The sequence below is a fragment of the Cebus imitator genome, unplaced genomic scaffold (assembly GCF_001604975.1).
Source record: "Cebus imitator isolate Cc_AM_T3 unplaced genomic scaffold, Cebus_imitator-1.0 Scaffold578, whole genome shotgun sequence".
Taxonomy (NCBI): Eukaryota; Metazoa; Chordata; class Mammalia; order Primates; family Cebidae; genus Cebus; species Cebus imitator.
This window is the reverse complement of record NW_016107893.1, coordinates 415,673-432,202: the sequence shown is the minus strand read 5'-3', so window position 1 is coordinate 432,202 and position 16,530 is coordinate 415,673. Positions and strand designations below refer to the sequence as shown.

At 38.0% G+C, this 16,530-nt stretch overlaps 1 protein-coding gene and 1 long non-coding RNA gene across 2 annotated transcripts in view; both read right to left on the bottom strand.

Moving 5' to 3' along the window:
* Positions 1-16,530, bottom strand: part of LOC119469134 — a 477,229-nt gene that overhangs the window by 138,120 nt on the left and 322,579 nt on the right. The gene's annotated exons all lie outside the window — the stretch shown is intronic.
* On the bottom strand, positions 979-1,588 carry LOC119469133 (ADP-ribosylation factor-like protein 6-interacting protein 1). Its single transcript, XM_037734160.1, is given in 2 exon segments — positions 979-1,467; positions 1,469-1,588. Coding segments are annotated over 2 exon segments (609 nt in total).

The following is a 16,530-nucleotide window of genomic DNA, read 5'->3' as shown; positions in this document are numbered from 1 at the left end:
AAAGGAGAATTTTGAGGTTTACTTTAAAAGGCTTATTCTCGTCTTGAATATTAGTCAGATAAGATTATCTTCTACTGAAATGAATCTTGACTAAACATGGAAGACTGCTGTCCTTTACTGCTGGTCTTAGAGTAAAGGTCATAGACAGGCGTCTTTACGTACTGTATACTATAGCTAAAGTCAGCTGAAACCCTGAAATTAAAAGTATGCTAGAAATCCTAAATGCAATCTTTTGGAAGTCTGCCATTAAAAAGACTTTAAGGATTTACTAACTTCAAGTCTAAGTGCAAGGGTACAAAAGCTTAAGCCTGTCAGACACTCCTTTTTTTTTGGACAAAAACATCAAAGTTTCCTACAAATTGCTAAACTTCACACAAGGGAGAAACCTACACATGCTAGTACATGGAATCAGTTTCATTTTGTTCCATGGAGATTTTTCTCCCACGGGAAAGAAGCAGAATGAGGAATGAATCTTCGTTGGTCACTTCATCAGAAGTGGTAAACTTCGTCTCTATATTCATGAAGTCCGATAGTTTTTTAAGCAGACTGTAAAAGCAGAGAGTAGACCCAGCTTCCTGTAGCTGCAGACCACTACCTTGTATCTAGCTAAAGCAAAGATGAACTTGAACTATTATCCAGAGTCACTTGAACTGTACTAAAGGGCAAGGTTCACCACGATAAAAAGAAAGTTGTCTAAAAGCAAGAATTCAATTAACTCTGGCTAAGAAAAATCAAAACAAGGCCTACACACTAATGAGTTGTCCATGAGGCCAACTGCTAAGAACGCACTCAACTCTATGTGACATGAAGAGTCTATGCACAAAGCCTTACTTGGTGAGTCTGAGTTTCTATTAACTAAGGGCAGAGTGAGGGAGAGCAAAGAACTACTCCTGTAATGTTGTAGTGTCCAGACAGTACAGCAGAAACCGTTTCTAGGGGCAATGGGTGTTCCATTAATCACACAATAAAGCAGATGAATTATTCATTTTTTTCTTTTTGTTTGAGAATTTTGTTCATCTCCCTTTTGGCCATTCCAATGTACTTCGAAAGGACTCCATGTTGGTTTAGTCCAGAAAGCAATAGTAAGGAAGTCATCATCAGATAGGTTAGAAGCAGGTTGTGGGCTTGCTGTCCCACTCCAGCAACCACAGCAAGGGAAACGATCATGGTCGTGAAGGACATCTTAGGTTTTCCTTCCTCTAGTGTGAAGAGGCATTTCCACCAACCCACAGCTCTGGGTTGAGTTTTTACTAGATTGCTACAAATTTCATGGAATCTTTGCTGTTGCTCGGTGGTCCATTTATTGGAGCCCAACCTTCTAGGTGCCAGAACGGGAACAAGGTAGTCAGCCAAGTTCAAAAACATAACAAAACAGGAAACACCGGACACAACAGATGGATCTAGATAATAGAAAATCAGAAAGCCTGAAGAAACCACACCTATGATGGCAGGTGGAAACCAGGCTCTTTAGCCATCAGAGGACTTTATCAGCCATCAGCATCACTTCTCCACATCCTTGAAGCTGTTCTTCCAGACTTGTGGTTTCTGAAGCCAGCAAGTGGGTGCTGTGATTATCTGCCTCCACCATCGTCTCTGAGACGCCATCTCCATGAGCACAGGCCGCCTTCTCAGTGAACCCTCCTTCCGAAACCACACAGTGACCACAGTGCCAGAGTCAATGTTTATTGAACGACACTTTATCACATGGCTGAAGAACACGTAAATTTGGGCTAGAGAAGAATAGTCATTCAGCAGGTGAGATTTCAAGTTTATGATGTGGGGGATTAAATGTAGGTGAATATAACATCTATAAGAAATTACTTACTGCTTTCAAACTTGAGGTGAGAACCCACTGCAAGAGCAATGGTATCACATAAATAATAGCTATGTTAATAATTAACATTTATTGAGCACTAGCTATGTGTCAATCACTATCCCAAGAACTTTGAATTATAAACACAACTAATCCTCATAACAACTCTATGAAATATATAGTATTATCCCCAAATTCACGGAACGTACATAAAAAAGGACATACAGCTAGTAAGATACAGAGCCATGGTTCGAACAAAGGCTGACTGGCCCCAGAGTCTGTTGGCCCCCACCATACTAAAAACTCCTCAGGATTACAAGCTAGGCTAATGGGATACCATGGTATTGTGAGTTAACTTGTCTATTTTATAATTTGCCTATTAAATATTTTTGCACCATGGGAAAACTAGCAGGACAGCTAAACTGTTTTTGTTGGTTTGTTTGTTTACCTGGCTATAGAAATCAGGAAATGCCAGGTTGAAGAAGACATGCTCTAACAAGCTGGAGGGGCTAGATACCAAACAACTAGAGCATGTGACGTGTGCTATCACCTTTATGTCCTGCACTATGGTCGGTAGCAGTGTGATATAGTGGTTTCAGAGATTTGGCTTTCAAGTCAAATAGAGTCAAATTCAAGTCCACCCCTGATGCTTACTAGCCGAGTGACCTGGACAGGCCAAAGACCTTCAAATCCCTCACATAGGAAATGTGCCTAGTTATAATACCTATTTACATCAGCATTGGAAAATTCAAACAAGATAATGCATGCAAACTATTAGTACAATGCCTCAAATATATTTAAATGTGCATATAAATATTACTGCTATTAGTTCCTCTTCTACAGATGTGAAATAAGAAGGTCTAAGATATCAACTAGATGCTCAATAAAGTTTGTAGAATAAACAAAGGCAAACATAAATGAATAAACAAATAAGAGAAAACCATAAGCTCTCCTTTGTCTTGTTTCCAAGCAACAGCAGCAAAGAGGGAATTCCTATTCTTCTAGCAGTTTCAGAAAAAACAGCCCATTTATTATGTTACAAAGTATAAGCCCTCCCTCCTCCAGTGGTCCTATGTTCAGTGCTAGCACTAACCATTTGTATGTTCTGTGTAGGGTTGCCTTCTGCCACACTTCCAGCCAGGATAAAGAGTACTTCATCTTATATAACAGAAAGTCAACTGAATAAAATAAAGTAAACAAATAATCAAGGAGCCCATATTAATCTTTCAGGTTGATAACATTTTTGCCAGAACAGGCTTCTAGTAGCTATCATTACTAAGAGTTGTACTTATATGAATTTACACGTTGGTAAGGCTATTCGTGTGTATTACCTGATATGATTTTCACAATCATCCTGTTGGTTGAGTTGCTTTGGTACTGATGGAAAGACTGGGGCTTGAATCATTTGCATGAATTGATCCAAATCCCATAAGCACAAGGCCAGAGAAAGAATTTCATCAAATTTCATTTCTCCCTTAAAACTCTGCCACAATGTCTTACTGCTCTCAGAATGAAATCCGATTTTCTTTCCATGAATACAGCCTGGCACCTGCAAACTTGTCTAACCCCATTTCAGGCAGTTTTTCTCTTTCTTTCTTCCTTTCTTCCTTCCTTCCTTCCTTTCCCTCTTTTTCTTCCTTTCTTTCTTTTTCTTCCTTTCCTTCTTTTTCTTCCTTTCTTTCCTTTTCTTCCTTTCCTTCTTTCTTCCCTTCTTCCCTTTTTTTCCTTTCTCTCCTTTCTTCCTCTCTTCCTCTCTTTCTCTCTTTCTTTCATTTTTGAGACATAGTCTCGCTCTGTAACTCAGGCTGGAGTGCAGGGGTGCCATACTGGCTCACTGCAACCTCCATCTCCTGGGTTCAACTGATTCTCGTCCCTCAGCCTCCTAAGTAGCTGGGATCACAGGCACCCACCACCACATCTGGATAATTTGTTTTTGTACTTTTAGTAGAGATGAGGTTTCACCATGTTGGCCAGCTGGTCTCAAACTCCTCACCTCAAGAGATCCACCTGCCTCAGCTTCCCCAAAGTACTGAGATTACCGACATAAGCTGTCATGCCCATCCCTCTGTCTCTTGCTCATTATGCTCCCACAACATGGGCTTTCCATTAAAGGAGGGCTCTCAGCTCTTTCCTGCATCAGGCCCTGTACATAGTCTAAGGACACAGAGGCAGCCAATCAGCAGAGCTCTGGGCAGAGCACACCTGGGAGGTACATCTGCAGGTCATGCGGCATAGGCTCCATGCCTATTGGGAGACTTCTGCTCCAGAATCCTATTGAGGTTTTTTCAGTTTCAAAACTTAGTGTCACTGGGGAATATTAAGTCAATCATCATCTAAGAAGCAACCATGGGACAAAAAAAGCATTATGATGATTTTATTTGATAATTGTGGTACAAATATTTAGGGAAGGCAACTAACATTATTCAGCATTTGCTATGTGATGTCTTCTTAAGTTTATATAAGGATTATCATAGAGGAAAACAGATTTGATGCAATAAAAATTCCTTGTCCAAGGATACAGTTTTTAAGTGGCAAGTTGGTATTGAAACCTACGTTTATTGGGTTCTGCTACATAAAACATTTCACCTCTGAAAGGATGACTTTATACTACGTTACCAGAAATACTCAACTAGGGCTGTTTTAATTCCCTCACAAAGGACAAGATTGGTTCAAGATATAGGAATGGTGCTAATTGTGAAAGGGGAGTCGGCAGGCCCCGTGTCTGGAGAACAAAGCTGAGCGGAATGCGAGCTAGGGGGGCCTGACAGGAAATTATTTTAGAGAATACATTATTTATAAGATAAAATCATGGAAAAATGGTTTGATTCAAATTGCATAACTCTACTGGCTCTAACTTATTACACATTAACAAGAGACATTTAATAAAAAGCGTTCTCTCTCTTGAATTCAACTGTTTCAATCATTGACAACAAACAGCACAATTAAATTACATCTGAAAGACTTGTTCATCCCAAAATAATTCATGATGGATTTTCAAGGGTGTTATGCTAAGAAAATCTCACCAAGAGAGGTATATGGATAAAATATTCCGAAGAACAATGCGAAAACAATTATAATATCCAGGCTTCAGAATCAAGAAGTCTGGCGGTCAAGACTCATCTCATCCATCTGCTAAGTAATCATAGAACATTTCACAATCTAATTTTTATTGTACTAACTAAAAACTAGCAAATGAGTGAAATCTTAATATATATTTACAGGGCTACTGCTAAAATAAAAAGTGCATTTAAATGTTTTATATCAAAATGCTGAAAGTTTGCATGCTTAGGCATATTATACAACAAATAAATGAGTGAATAAGCCTATGCTACTTTGAGATATTTTAAAATAATCTTATCAATGTATGCTTACTGTTTTTTTTTGTTTGTTTTTTTTTTTTCTGGAGTGCAGTGGCGTGATCTCAGCTCACTGTAACCTCTGCCTCCAGGGTTCAAGTGATTCTCCTGCCTCAGCCTCCTGAATGGCTGGAACCTCAGGCATGCACCACCATGCGTGGCTAATTTCTGGATTTTTAGTAGAGATGGTGTTTTGTCATGTTGGCCAGGCTGGTCCCAACCTCCTGACCTCAGGTGATCCGCCTGCCTCAGCCTCCAAAAGTGCTGGGATTGCAGGTGTGAGCAACTGCGCCCTTCGGTGTTTTCACTCCAGAACTAATTAATTTATTACTCACATTAATTCTAATTGTACTTTAAATTGCTAGAGCATAGGATCACTATTGTTTAGTGCTAATGGTCTTTTAAAATTACTAGAAAACAACAACGTAATAATAAACCTAGGCTTGCAAAATCTATCACCTGTGCTTATTTAATCTCTTTTAGTAGATGCTAGTATGGTTAAAATCACCAAACCTTTTATTTTATACTTTTATTGTACTAAACAAATTCTCTTTTGCCTCATTTTTTTTTTCATTGGGAACTCAAGTTTCCATTATCTTCATGATGCCTTTGGAAATGTGAAAACTTTATTTATATGCTGATTTTTAAGATATCATAAAATTGCATTTCTCACTTATGCCCACATCAAATGAAATATTTTGCTTGATTGACTCAATTATTTTTTTAAAAGGCCTTTTGAGTTAAAAAGCAGCCAAAGACTGAATGTGATTTTACCAATCTGTGACTCAGTTTCCCAAACTGAATCTGATGATACCCAGTAACAACAAAGTCTTATGCTGTAGAGTAAATATCTATAATGTGAATGTGTTGTGGCTTTGATTGTGGATAGGATCACAAATATCTAGAATCTGAGCCAATATTCCTCATCTTTTGCACACAGAACAGACATTGCTGGTCAATTGCCAGTATTCCCCTAAACCTACTTTTCAACTTCTTGACACAAAACTTGGGTCATAAATTGATCATCACTACCTTATGAAATAAAATGTATCTTTACCTACATAGTCTTATAGATATAATACTTTATACTAGTGGAAAAAAGAGTGGAAAAGAGAAAGAATTATAAGTGGATGATGCAACTATTCTGAAACAACTGGATACCTAGATTGATGATAAGAGACTGAGCCAATGTTACTGATATAAAAGCCCATCATTATTTAATCAGAGAGCTTAATTTTGTATGAGAATCTGGTGGTAGTTTTAGAATGCATGCCTAGAACCCTTGCCTTCTAAGAAGTCCTTCTTAAACTGTGTCCATATGAATACACATACCTTGAATATATATTATGAAAAAATGTTGCTATGATTCTGGGGATTGTTCTACTGAAGACCAGTGTTTGGCTCTGGGTATTAATTAGTGTATTCTATACAATAAAATATTTTCTCTTATCTTTTTACATGGTATACTGGAAAAAAGCCTTAATACCCACATAAAGCTAACATATATATATTAGCTATATACCAATCCAGGGATACCTTGAACTCCAGAATTACCTGAATGTAAGATTTTCATATAAAAAAGCTATGGCCAATTTTACACTCATCTCTGTATTAGGAAATACTATATGGAGGGATAGTTGCATCTCAAACCTAGTTGAGAAAGAAGATGAGAAAAAAATATTCAATAAGAACTTAGGCAAATTTACAAATATAGATGACATACTTTCCACTTAATGACCTGGATAGTGCATGTTCTCATTTCTTCTTTTCTTTTCTTTTTTTTTTTTTTTTTTTTTTTTTTTTTTTTTTTCATTTTCTGAAGCCATTTGACTATGCCCAGAATCTGGAACAATCCTTCACAGTATAGATCATGTTTGCAAAGAGTTAGTTGGGTTAGGACAGCTAAAACATGACATCCAAATGTTATTAAATCTTATTTGATGGATATATTAATAAAAGACTGAGATCATAACTGGGTCTATCCTGTCTGAAAATACTATCCAATGCCCCAATTTTCCCAAGATTGCTACTAAATCAGACCTTCTGTGACTTAATTCCTGCTGTGATGTTATGCCCTAGTTTTGATAATTGCCCACTTCTTCCTAGTTTCTGTTCTTTCACTTAATTACTTAGTGAATATCTAATATAGTTCTAGAACACTTATTAGATATTTTAATACATAGATAAATAAAAATAGCCATGGCGCTTGTGACCTAGTTGGGAGAAAGCTATATTTACAATCTATATTTAAATTGAGTACTGTCGAAGGACAGAGAAGGATGTAGTTAAGGCTGGTTCAAGGAGTCAGGAATGGTTTCTCAAGCAAGAGAAACCTGGGTGATGTCTTGAAATGACAAACCATGGTTTGATGTGCTTAGAAAGATAACAGAAGAAATGGCTTGTGTATAAGCATGGGAAAGCAAAAGTTAGTCTGGAGTGCACATTGCTTATGATTGCTGGGGCAGGTTTGTGGCATGGTAATGGCAAGCAGTTTCTCTGTAGAAATAGGCTGGGGCCAGATTGTTAAGGTTCTTTAAGGACATGCCAGAGTTCAGTGTAAGAACTGAAGGTTGGTGATACCAAGCAAGCAGTATATCAGAATCTCCTTGGGAAATGTGTTCAAATGCAGATTCCTGATCTCACCACAGATATAGTCTTTCTGGGGGTGCGTCCAGAAACACTATTTTGAAGGAGCTCCCTGGTGATATTATTCTGCAGCTGGGTTTTGGAACCACTTGGGGAGGTAATGTTGTATCCATAACGTAGCCCCGTCAAGGTTGAGGTCTTAGCTTGCCATCATCAGTTCCCTCTAGAGAATGATGTTCTACTTCTGAACACCAGCCCTAAAGACACGAAAGTGCTGTCTATCCAATTTGCCTTCTGAGACCACACAGGTATTTAGAGAACAAGTGGAAAGCAGAATCCAGCACTCCTGGAATCCAGTCTGTATTTTTCTGTTTTCCTTTTCCTTGCGTAGATGGTGTGAGCAACATATAGTTTGCCAAAGAGGACACTAATCAGATCATTTTCACGTGTATAGGCAATTTATTGCCCAAGAGACAAGATGGATCGAGAGACAAGAGGTATTTGTCAGTAACAGATATCCTAGAATTCATTTCTTCATAATATGTTTCTTTTTATAATCTCATTGTTTATCTCAGCACATTTTTCCACTGAGAGCTGAAAGTCCCTTAAGAGCACAAATGTTACATTTATTATTTTTGTATATCAGCTTTCAAAACATAGCCAAACACCTAGTTTATACTGAGAAAATGCTTATTGATTAAATGAATAAACCAGTTCCAATAATTGTAGTCACTTATTAAGGCTGTTTAATAGTTTGTTTTCTGTCACTTGCCTGCCTACTCTATCCCCACTTGGCTTGTGAGATTCTCAAGGGAAGGAACTAGTTTCCATCCCAGAGTCTGGGATGGAGTAGACACACAGTAGATTCATGTTAAACAAATCAATAACATAATGCAAAGAGTCCTTTCACCTTTATTTAAATTAAAAGTCAAATTAAGCCAGAAATTCTTCCTTGTTCAATTATTCCCTCCTCACCTAGAGAGACTGTGTGCAGACACAGGATTTAAACACCAGGAGGCTTCGACTTTTTCTTCACAACCTTTCCTCTAATTGAGAAGTTGAAGCTTTTATAAGCTAGATTTGCCCTATGGGATTCCTGAAAAGGTCTAGGTGGGGCACCAGGTGGATAGGTAAGTGTCTTCCCAGAGAGATGTGTGGGGCAAGAAGAGGTAGCAAGTGACGCTGAAGTCATGATGAACATAGAACTTTCTGGGGCTAAAGCGGACACTCATCTCTAGCATCTGCAGTATAGATTATTTCAAATAACATTGACAGCCTGAGCCATCTGGGAATAATTTGGTCATGCCTTCCTTCTCTGACCTATTTAAGCTCCAGGTACTCCTTTGACCATAACTGTCAAACTTTGACAGCTTGACTCAGGGTGAGCAAATGGCTCCTCTCAAAGAATATAACAGCATCCATTCAGCAACAGCCTCATCTATTCATATGCATTCCTCCAGTTTCAGAGGGCTTTATTCTCAGAGATGTGCAGAGACTCAAAGAGAGGTATTAGGGTCATTGGATGGTGTCTCAGTCAGCTCAGGCTGTTATAACAAAATACCAAAGACCGAGGGCTTAAACAGTAGATATTTACTTCTCATAGTTCTGGAGGCTGGATGTTCAAGATTAAGGTGACAGCTGATTTGTTTTTTGGTGAGGGTCCTCTTTCTGGCTTACTAACGGACACATTCTTGCTATACCCTCATAGTTGAGAAGGAGTAAGAGAGAACTCTCATCTTTCTCCCTGTTATAAGAAACCAATCCTGTTTTGGAGCCCCATTCTCACAATCTTGTCTAAACCTAATTACTTTCCCAGACCTCATCTCCAAATACCATCACGCTGGGGGTTAGAGTTTCAAAATATAAAGTAGGGGATTGAATGACATTCAGTACCAAACAGATGGAATTGAGAAGGAGGAGACAACAAAGAATAGGTAGGGAGACCTAGTTAAAATAATCTAAGTGTATGGGATATCTTTCTGTCCAAAGTATAGAATTATATTCATATTAAGGTGTATGTCATATTTGGTATATTTCTAATGTCAAACATTATTTGCCTGAGAAAAGATACCTATCTACTCAATTCATTAATTCACACATCCATGAAATATTTATTATCTTCTAGATACTACAGTGAAAAAGAAAACAAACCATTATTTTTCATTGTAGTATCTAGAAGGCATTAGATTCTCATAGGAGCATGAACCCTACTGTAAACCGCATATACAAGGGATCTAGGCTGTGTGCTCCTTATGAGAATCTTATGCCTGATAATCTGAAGTGGAAGAGTTTCATCCCAAAATCTTCCCCACACCAGTCTGTAGAAAAATTGTCTTCCATCAACCTGGTCCCTGGCGCCAAAAAGGCTAGGGATTGCTGATCTAAATAACAGATGATTGTGGCAAGGACCAACCAACCATGTAATAACTAAGATTGTTATTAATAACAATCTTAGTTGTTAATAACTAAGGAGGACAGTCAGATAAGGAAATGCTTCATGATGTAGCAAGAGCCATGGTTGGGGTCTGTACTCAGAGAATCTTCATAGAGGAAATGACCTCTCTGCTAAAACATGAAGAACTGGTGGAACTTTTTCAGATGGACAAATATTTTATGAATCAGTATGTATGAGAGTCTAGAGATTTGGAAGCCCATAGTCTTCTTTGATTTGAAAATAGCTCAGTATTGCTACAGCAATGAATATGTGGTAGAATATGTATTTGACAGGGAGAAGTGGAAAGAAGACAGGATAGAGAGGATGGAGAAAAGGGAGTTGAGAGTAGGACCAGAACGTGAAAGGACCTGCATATGGTATGGAGTATGGACTTTATCTTCAGAGCACTTGGACTCTATTGAGTGATTTTAGTCACCTGAGTGAGGTGATCATATTTGAGCTTTATATGCATTCTGATAGCACTGTGGCAGATAGATGACCAATAGGAGGTCTAGAGATAAGTTTCATTGGCCCAAATGAGAAACAGTGGCTTGAATGGCATCGGTTCAGAGTAATGAGCAGAACTGGTGCACTTGATTTATATTCAGGTAGTAGAATCCATAGGACTCAATGATTGGTGTTAGAAGGCAAATGAGAGAAATCTCGGTTGGTTCTCAGGATAATGGCTTCTTCTGTACTGAGGAAATATGTTGAATCAGCAGAGAAATTCTCCCACTCACCTCTAGGTAAGGGCTTCATGTGCCATGGGTAGGGGTCAATAGCTAGAGTCCAAACCACACTTCAAGTATACCTATATATTGTTTTTTGAAATTGTTTTGCATATCAAAATGAGGGGTACAAAAAGATGTCAATTTTACAATTGATTATTTTACTGACTTAAAAAACTCCCCCCAAAAATAATTGCTTAAAGTATTATTCAGGAATTAATAATATTAAAGAGAGTCATTTAAACTAAGGGAATAAAACTTATTTTTGTAAACATAATTGTCCTGAATGAACTGGTGAGATGTATATCACTCCTTTAAAAAGATATACTTTTTGGCCGGGTGAAGTGGCTTACACCTGCAATCCCAGCACTTCAGGAGGCCGAGGCAGGTGGATCACCAGGTTAGGAGTTCGAGAACAGTCTGGCCAAATAGTGAAATCCTGTCTCTACTAAAAATACAAAAATTAGCCAGTGTGGTGGTATGCACCTGTAATCCCAGCTACTTGGGAGGCTGAGGCAAGAGAATCATGTGAAACCAGGAGGCGGAGGTTTCAGTGAGTTGAGATCTCGCCATTGCACTCCAGCCCGAGCAACAGTGTGAGACTCTGTCTCAAACAAAAGAAAAAAAAGATGTACTTTTTAAGAATCTATTCTTCTTAGGATGTGTTCTCTCCTATAAGAGCTCTACATACCTAGAATACATCTCAGAAACACCAAAGGGAGATAAAAAACACAATTTGCAGACTCCATAGTTTTACCAAGCTTTTGTTTTCTTTTGTTTTGCATAGAAACAACCAATGTAAATGTTAAACTTATTTTGGTTAAAACAGAGAAGTTTTTTTGTTTGTTTGTTTTTAAGGACTGAAATTGCCTTACAACGCTGTGAATTCAATCTTGACTCTCATCAGATGTGATTTTGTACAAAGTCACTTTCATTGTAGGATGCTCTTCCTTCTCTGAAAGAGTATAACAAGTTGTACCATCCCTTGGATGAAATAAAATACATGAAGATACTTAAAACTACAATCAAAATGTATAGTATCCCTATTTTGCATTGTGAATAGAGGTCAGAATCAGGACATTTGAAAAGCAACGAAAATGAGCAAACATTTATCTGTGAACATGGAGGAATAGATAAGAAGCCACAGTGTTTCTTTTATCTCCCAGGTTAGGAAGCCTGCCCACTGCCTCCATTGTCCTGAGCCCATGATCAAGGTCATCTGCTTGGGAAGAGCAGTGGTATAAAATTTTAGAAAGCATCTGTTTGGGCGCAGAGTATTTCACTGTAAAAAGCAGTATGCGCTATCTTAAGCAAAGCTTTTTTGAATGTGTTTAAAGACTCCCAAATTTCCTGCATATAAATGTTGAATACCTCCAACATGTCAATCAATCTTGTTTTCCAGTTAACTTAGAATAAAATGATAATGAACTTGCATTTAGCCAGCGCCTTTCACAGAGTGAGCATAATTAGACTTGGAAAAGATCTATTAGGATATCCAATTTCATCTCTCTGCCCCGAGAGAACTATTTCTCCTGAGAGATCCCTGTTACTGTGTCCTGACTTGTTTTAAAAGTCTCATGGGAAGAACTATTTACTACTTTCTTGGATTATTTAATTATAGGCTTAAAGGGAAGTAACACCAGTCTAAGAATCAGGAAACATGGATTTGAGTTTTGATTTTGTCATTTATTAGTTTGTGACTTTGACCCAGAAACTAGTGGCTTTAAGTCTTAATGTACAAAATGGTGTCAAAGTTTTCTATATCACAGGGTTGCGGTAAAATCAAGAGAGAAAACATATGCCAAAGGACAGATACAAGGCATGAAACATTAGAGTCCCCTGATAAATATGATTTCTTTCTTTGGCAATTTCCTCTACCAACCATTCCCACACCTATCCCTCCCATATCCCCTCCGTCCTACACTTTTCCTGAGTTAAGTACACGCTTTGAATTTGGTGAAGGATCTTGTTGCTTTTCTTCTCTCTAGTTTCCATGTATTTTCTGGAGCTGCCATAACAAAGTACCACAAACTGGGTGGCTTATAACAAGAGCTATTCAATCCATCACAGTTCTGGAGGCTGGAAGACTGAAATTAAGGTTTCAATGGGGCAGTACTCCTTTTGAAGCTCTATGGGAAAGCTCCCCTTGCACTTCCTAGCTTCTGACGGCTCTCAGAAATCTTTTGCATCCCTTGTCTTGTGTCTGGTTCCCTCCCATCTCCAGCACCATCTTCACATGGCCTTCTTCCCTGCGTGTGTATGTGTGTGTGTGTGTGTCTCCATATGTTAGCACCTCTTCTTACAAAGATGCTAGTCAATCAATTTCATGCTCATCCAAAACCAGTATGACCTCATCTTACATGATTACATCTGCAAATATCCTATTTTCAAATAAGGCCCGGCTATGAGGTTCTGGGTGGGCATGAACTTTGGGAGCAACACCATCTACCCTGCATATCCTCAGCAGACCTCCCAATACCCTTTTCCACTGTAAGATGTAAAGCAAATTCTAAAAAGACCTAACTCTGCTTCTGTGGATATAATCAATAATCAAACTTCCTTCTTTTACTCAACGTGCATTGTTTTCTCAAATATTTTTGCATTAGTTTCATCAGTTAAAAAAAAAAAAATTACCACTCTGCCCCAGTTGTCTTTATGTGTCTCTGAAGATTCTGAAGATCCTACGAGCTTGGAAAGAGAAGAAAGGAAAGATGAGAGATTAAAAAGATGGAAGGAAGGTTCTGAATGTGTGAACATTCCAAATTTGTTAAATTCCTCTATACCATTTTATAATCTTTGAAATGCAAAGAGGGGGAAAGTCCCTGTTCTTTCATGTGTTTCTGCTGAGTGACGTAAGCCCCTCTTATAACCTCTCTCAAGATTCCCATCCTTTTCTCATATGTAAACTTGGGGAAAAGCATAACTAGTGCCTTGCCTGTCACTCATTGTTTTTGATAGGGCAGCATGGCATGACAAGATAATTGTAAAAGGTTAAGTGATAGATATGCTTGAATTCTTGTAAAGAGCATTATTGTTCCTCTTGCTAGATTATAAATGACTTGAGAATTAGTGTCATTTCTTACTCATACTTGTTCTTCCTCCTTTATTCCTTTCTCCTTTTTTTCCAGAGCAACCTATTAATGCCAATATTAAAAGTTTATCGGCTAGCCATATGCAGAAAGCTGAAACCGGATCCCTTCCTTACACCTTATACAAAAGTTAACTCCAGATGAATTAAAGATTTAAACCTAAGACCTAACACCATAAAAACCCTAGAAGAAAACCTAGGCAATACCATTCAGGACATAGGCATAGGCAAGGACTTCATTACTAAAACACCAAATGCAATGGCAACAAAAGCCAAAATAGACAGATGTGATCCGTTTAAACTTAAGAGCTTCTGCACAGCAAAAGAAACTATAATTAGAGTGAACAGGCAACCAACAGAATGGGAAAAAAATTTTGCAACCTACCCATATGACAAAGGGCTAATATCTAGAATCTACAAAGAACTTAAACGAATTTACAAGAAAAAAACAACCCCATCAAAAAATGGGAGAAGGATTTGAACAGACACTTCTCAAAAGAAGACATTTATGCAGCCAACAAACATATGAAAAAAAGTTCATCATCAGTGGTCATAGGAGAAATGCAAATCAAAACCACATTGAGATACCATCTCATGCCAGTTAGAATGGTGATCATTAAAAAATCTGGAGACAACAGATGCTGGAGAGCATGTGGAGAAACAGGAACACTTTTAAACTGTTGGTGGGAGTGTAAATTAGTTCAACCATTGTGGAAGACCGTGTGGTGATTCCTTAAGGATCTAGAAATAGAAATTCCATTTGACCCAGCAATCCCATTACTAGATATATACCCAAAGGATTATAATCATTCTATTATAATGACCATGCATACATATGTTTATTGTGGCACTGTTCACAATAGCAAAGACTTGGAACCAACCTAAATGCTCATCAATAACAGACTGGACAAAGAAAATGTGGCACATACATACCACAGAATAATAAGCAGCCATAAAAAGGATGAGTTCATGTCCTTTGCAGGGACATGGATGAAGCTGGAAACCATCTTTCTCAGCAAACTGACATAAAAACAGAAAACCAAACACCACATGTTCTCACTCAAAAGTAGGTGATGAACAATGAGAATACTTGGACATAGGGAGGGGAATATCACATACCAGGGCCTGTCAGGGAGTGGGGAGTGTTAGGGGAGGGATAGCAGGGGGTGGAGGGATTAGGGAGGTATAATAAGGGACCTACATTAGAAATACCTAGTGTAGATGATGGGGGATGGATGCAGCAAACCACCATGGCATGTGTATACTATGTAAGACCATGCATGTTCTACACATGTACCCCAGAACTTAAAGTATAATAAAAATAAATTAATTAATTAAAAAAGAAATTTCTAAAATAAGTTTACCTATTTGGGGAATTCAACTTATGTAAAATTAAATTCCTACTTTCCCAAATTTTGTATTTTAACTCTGTCAATACATATGTATGGGAATATTTTCCCATAAGTTTTAGAATTTGTTCTCATTTTTTCATGTGTCCAATGTCCTTTTACCCTTTTTCAACATGAATAGCCAAAATCATTATTTATTTGCAATGAAAACTGCAAATAAATTGCTTCCTGTGAGTTTTTTATGAAACAACTATGAGAAATAACTATTGTATATAAAGCTCTTGTTTTATAATGACAGATAAATATAAAATATCCAGCTGATCCTGTTTCCACCTTCCAATCTCAAAGAAATGTTGCATTAGCATTTCTTTTTTGTTTGTTTGTTTGTTTTAGAGGGAGTTGTCAGCCATGGCTGAAGTGCAATGGCACCACCTTGGCTCACTGCAACCTCTGCCTCCTGGGTTCCAGCAATTCTCCTGCCTCAGCCTCCACTGAGTAGCTGAGATTGCACTTACCTGCCACCTTGCCTGGTTAATTTTTGTATTTTTACTAGAGACGGGTTTTTACCATGTTGGCCAGGCTGGTCTTGAATTCCTGACCTCAGGTGATCCACCACCCCCACACCCCAGCCTGGGCTAATCACTTCCAAAGTGCTGTGATTACTGGCCTGAGCCACCCAGCCTGGCCCACATTAGCATTTCAATCCAGTCATTTGGTGGAATCCACAAGGTCTTAAGTCAATGCAAACAAAAACACAAAAAAGTAATGTTAAAACCAGAAAAAGAAAAACAGGCTGATTTTATTTGTTAGCCTGAAATATTGTGGTAAGCTTAATATTTTCTATCATCAATTCATATGGATGAATACATTCAGGAGCATGTGATTTTGTTATTCTCAAATAAGTAATCAAGGTGATAGGGTCATTCACTTTAGGCAACAAGGAGAATCAACCTCACTTTGTCATTGTTTGATTTGACAACATTTGGACCTATCTCGTCTTTTATTTATCCTTTTTCTTGAGTAAATTAAACAATTCATTTATCTCTGATAATTTAAACTTTCTCCCCTCTGTCTTCTTTCTTTCAACTGTTTGTCTAGGGTCCCTGCAAGGGATAGAGTTCTTTGAAAATTTTCATATGTATTGAATTATTTTTTAAATGGGAAACATACATGGCC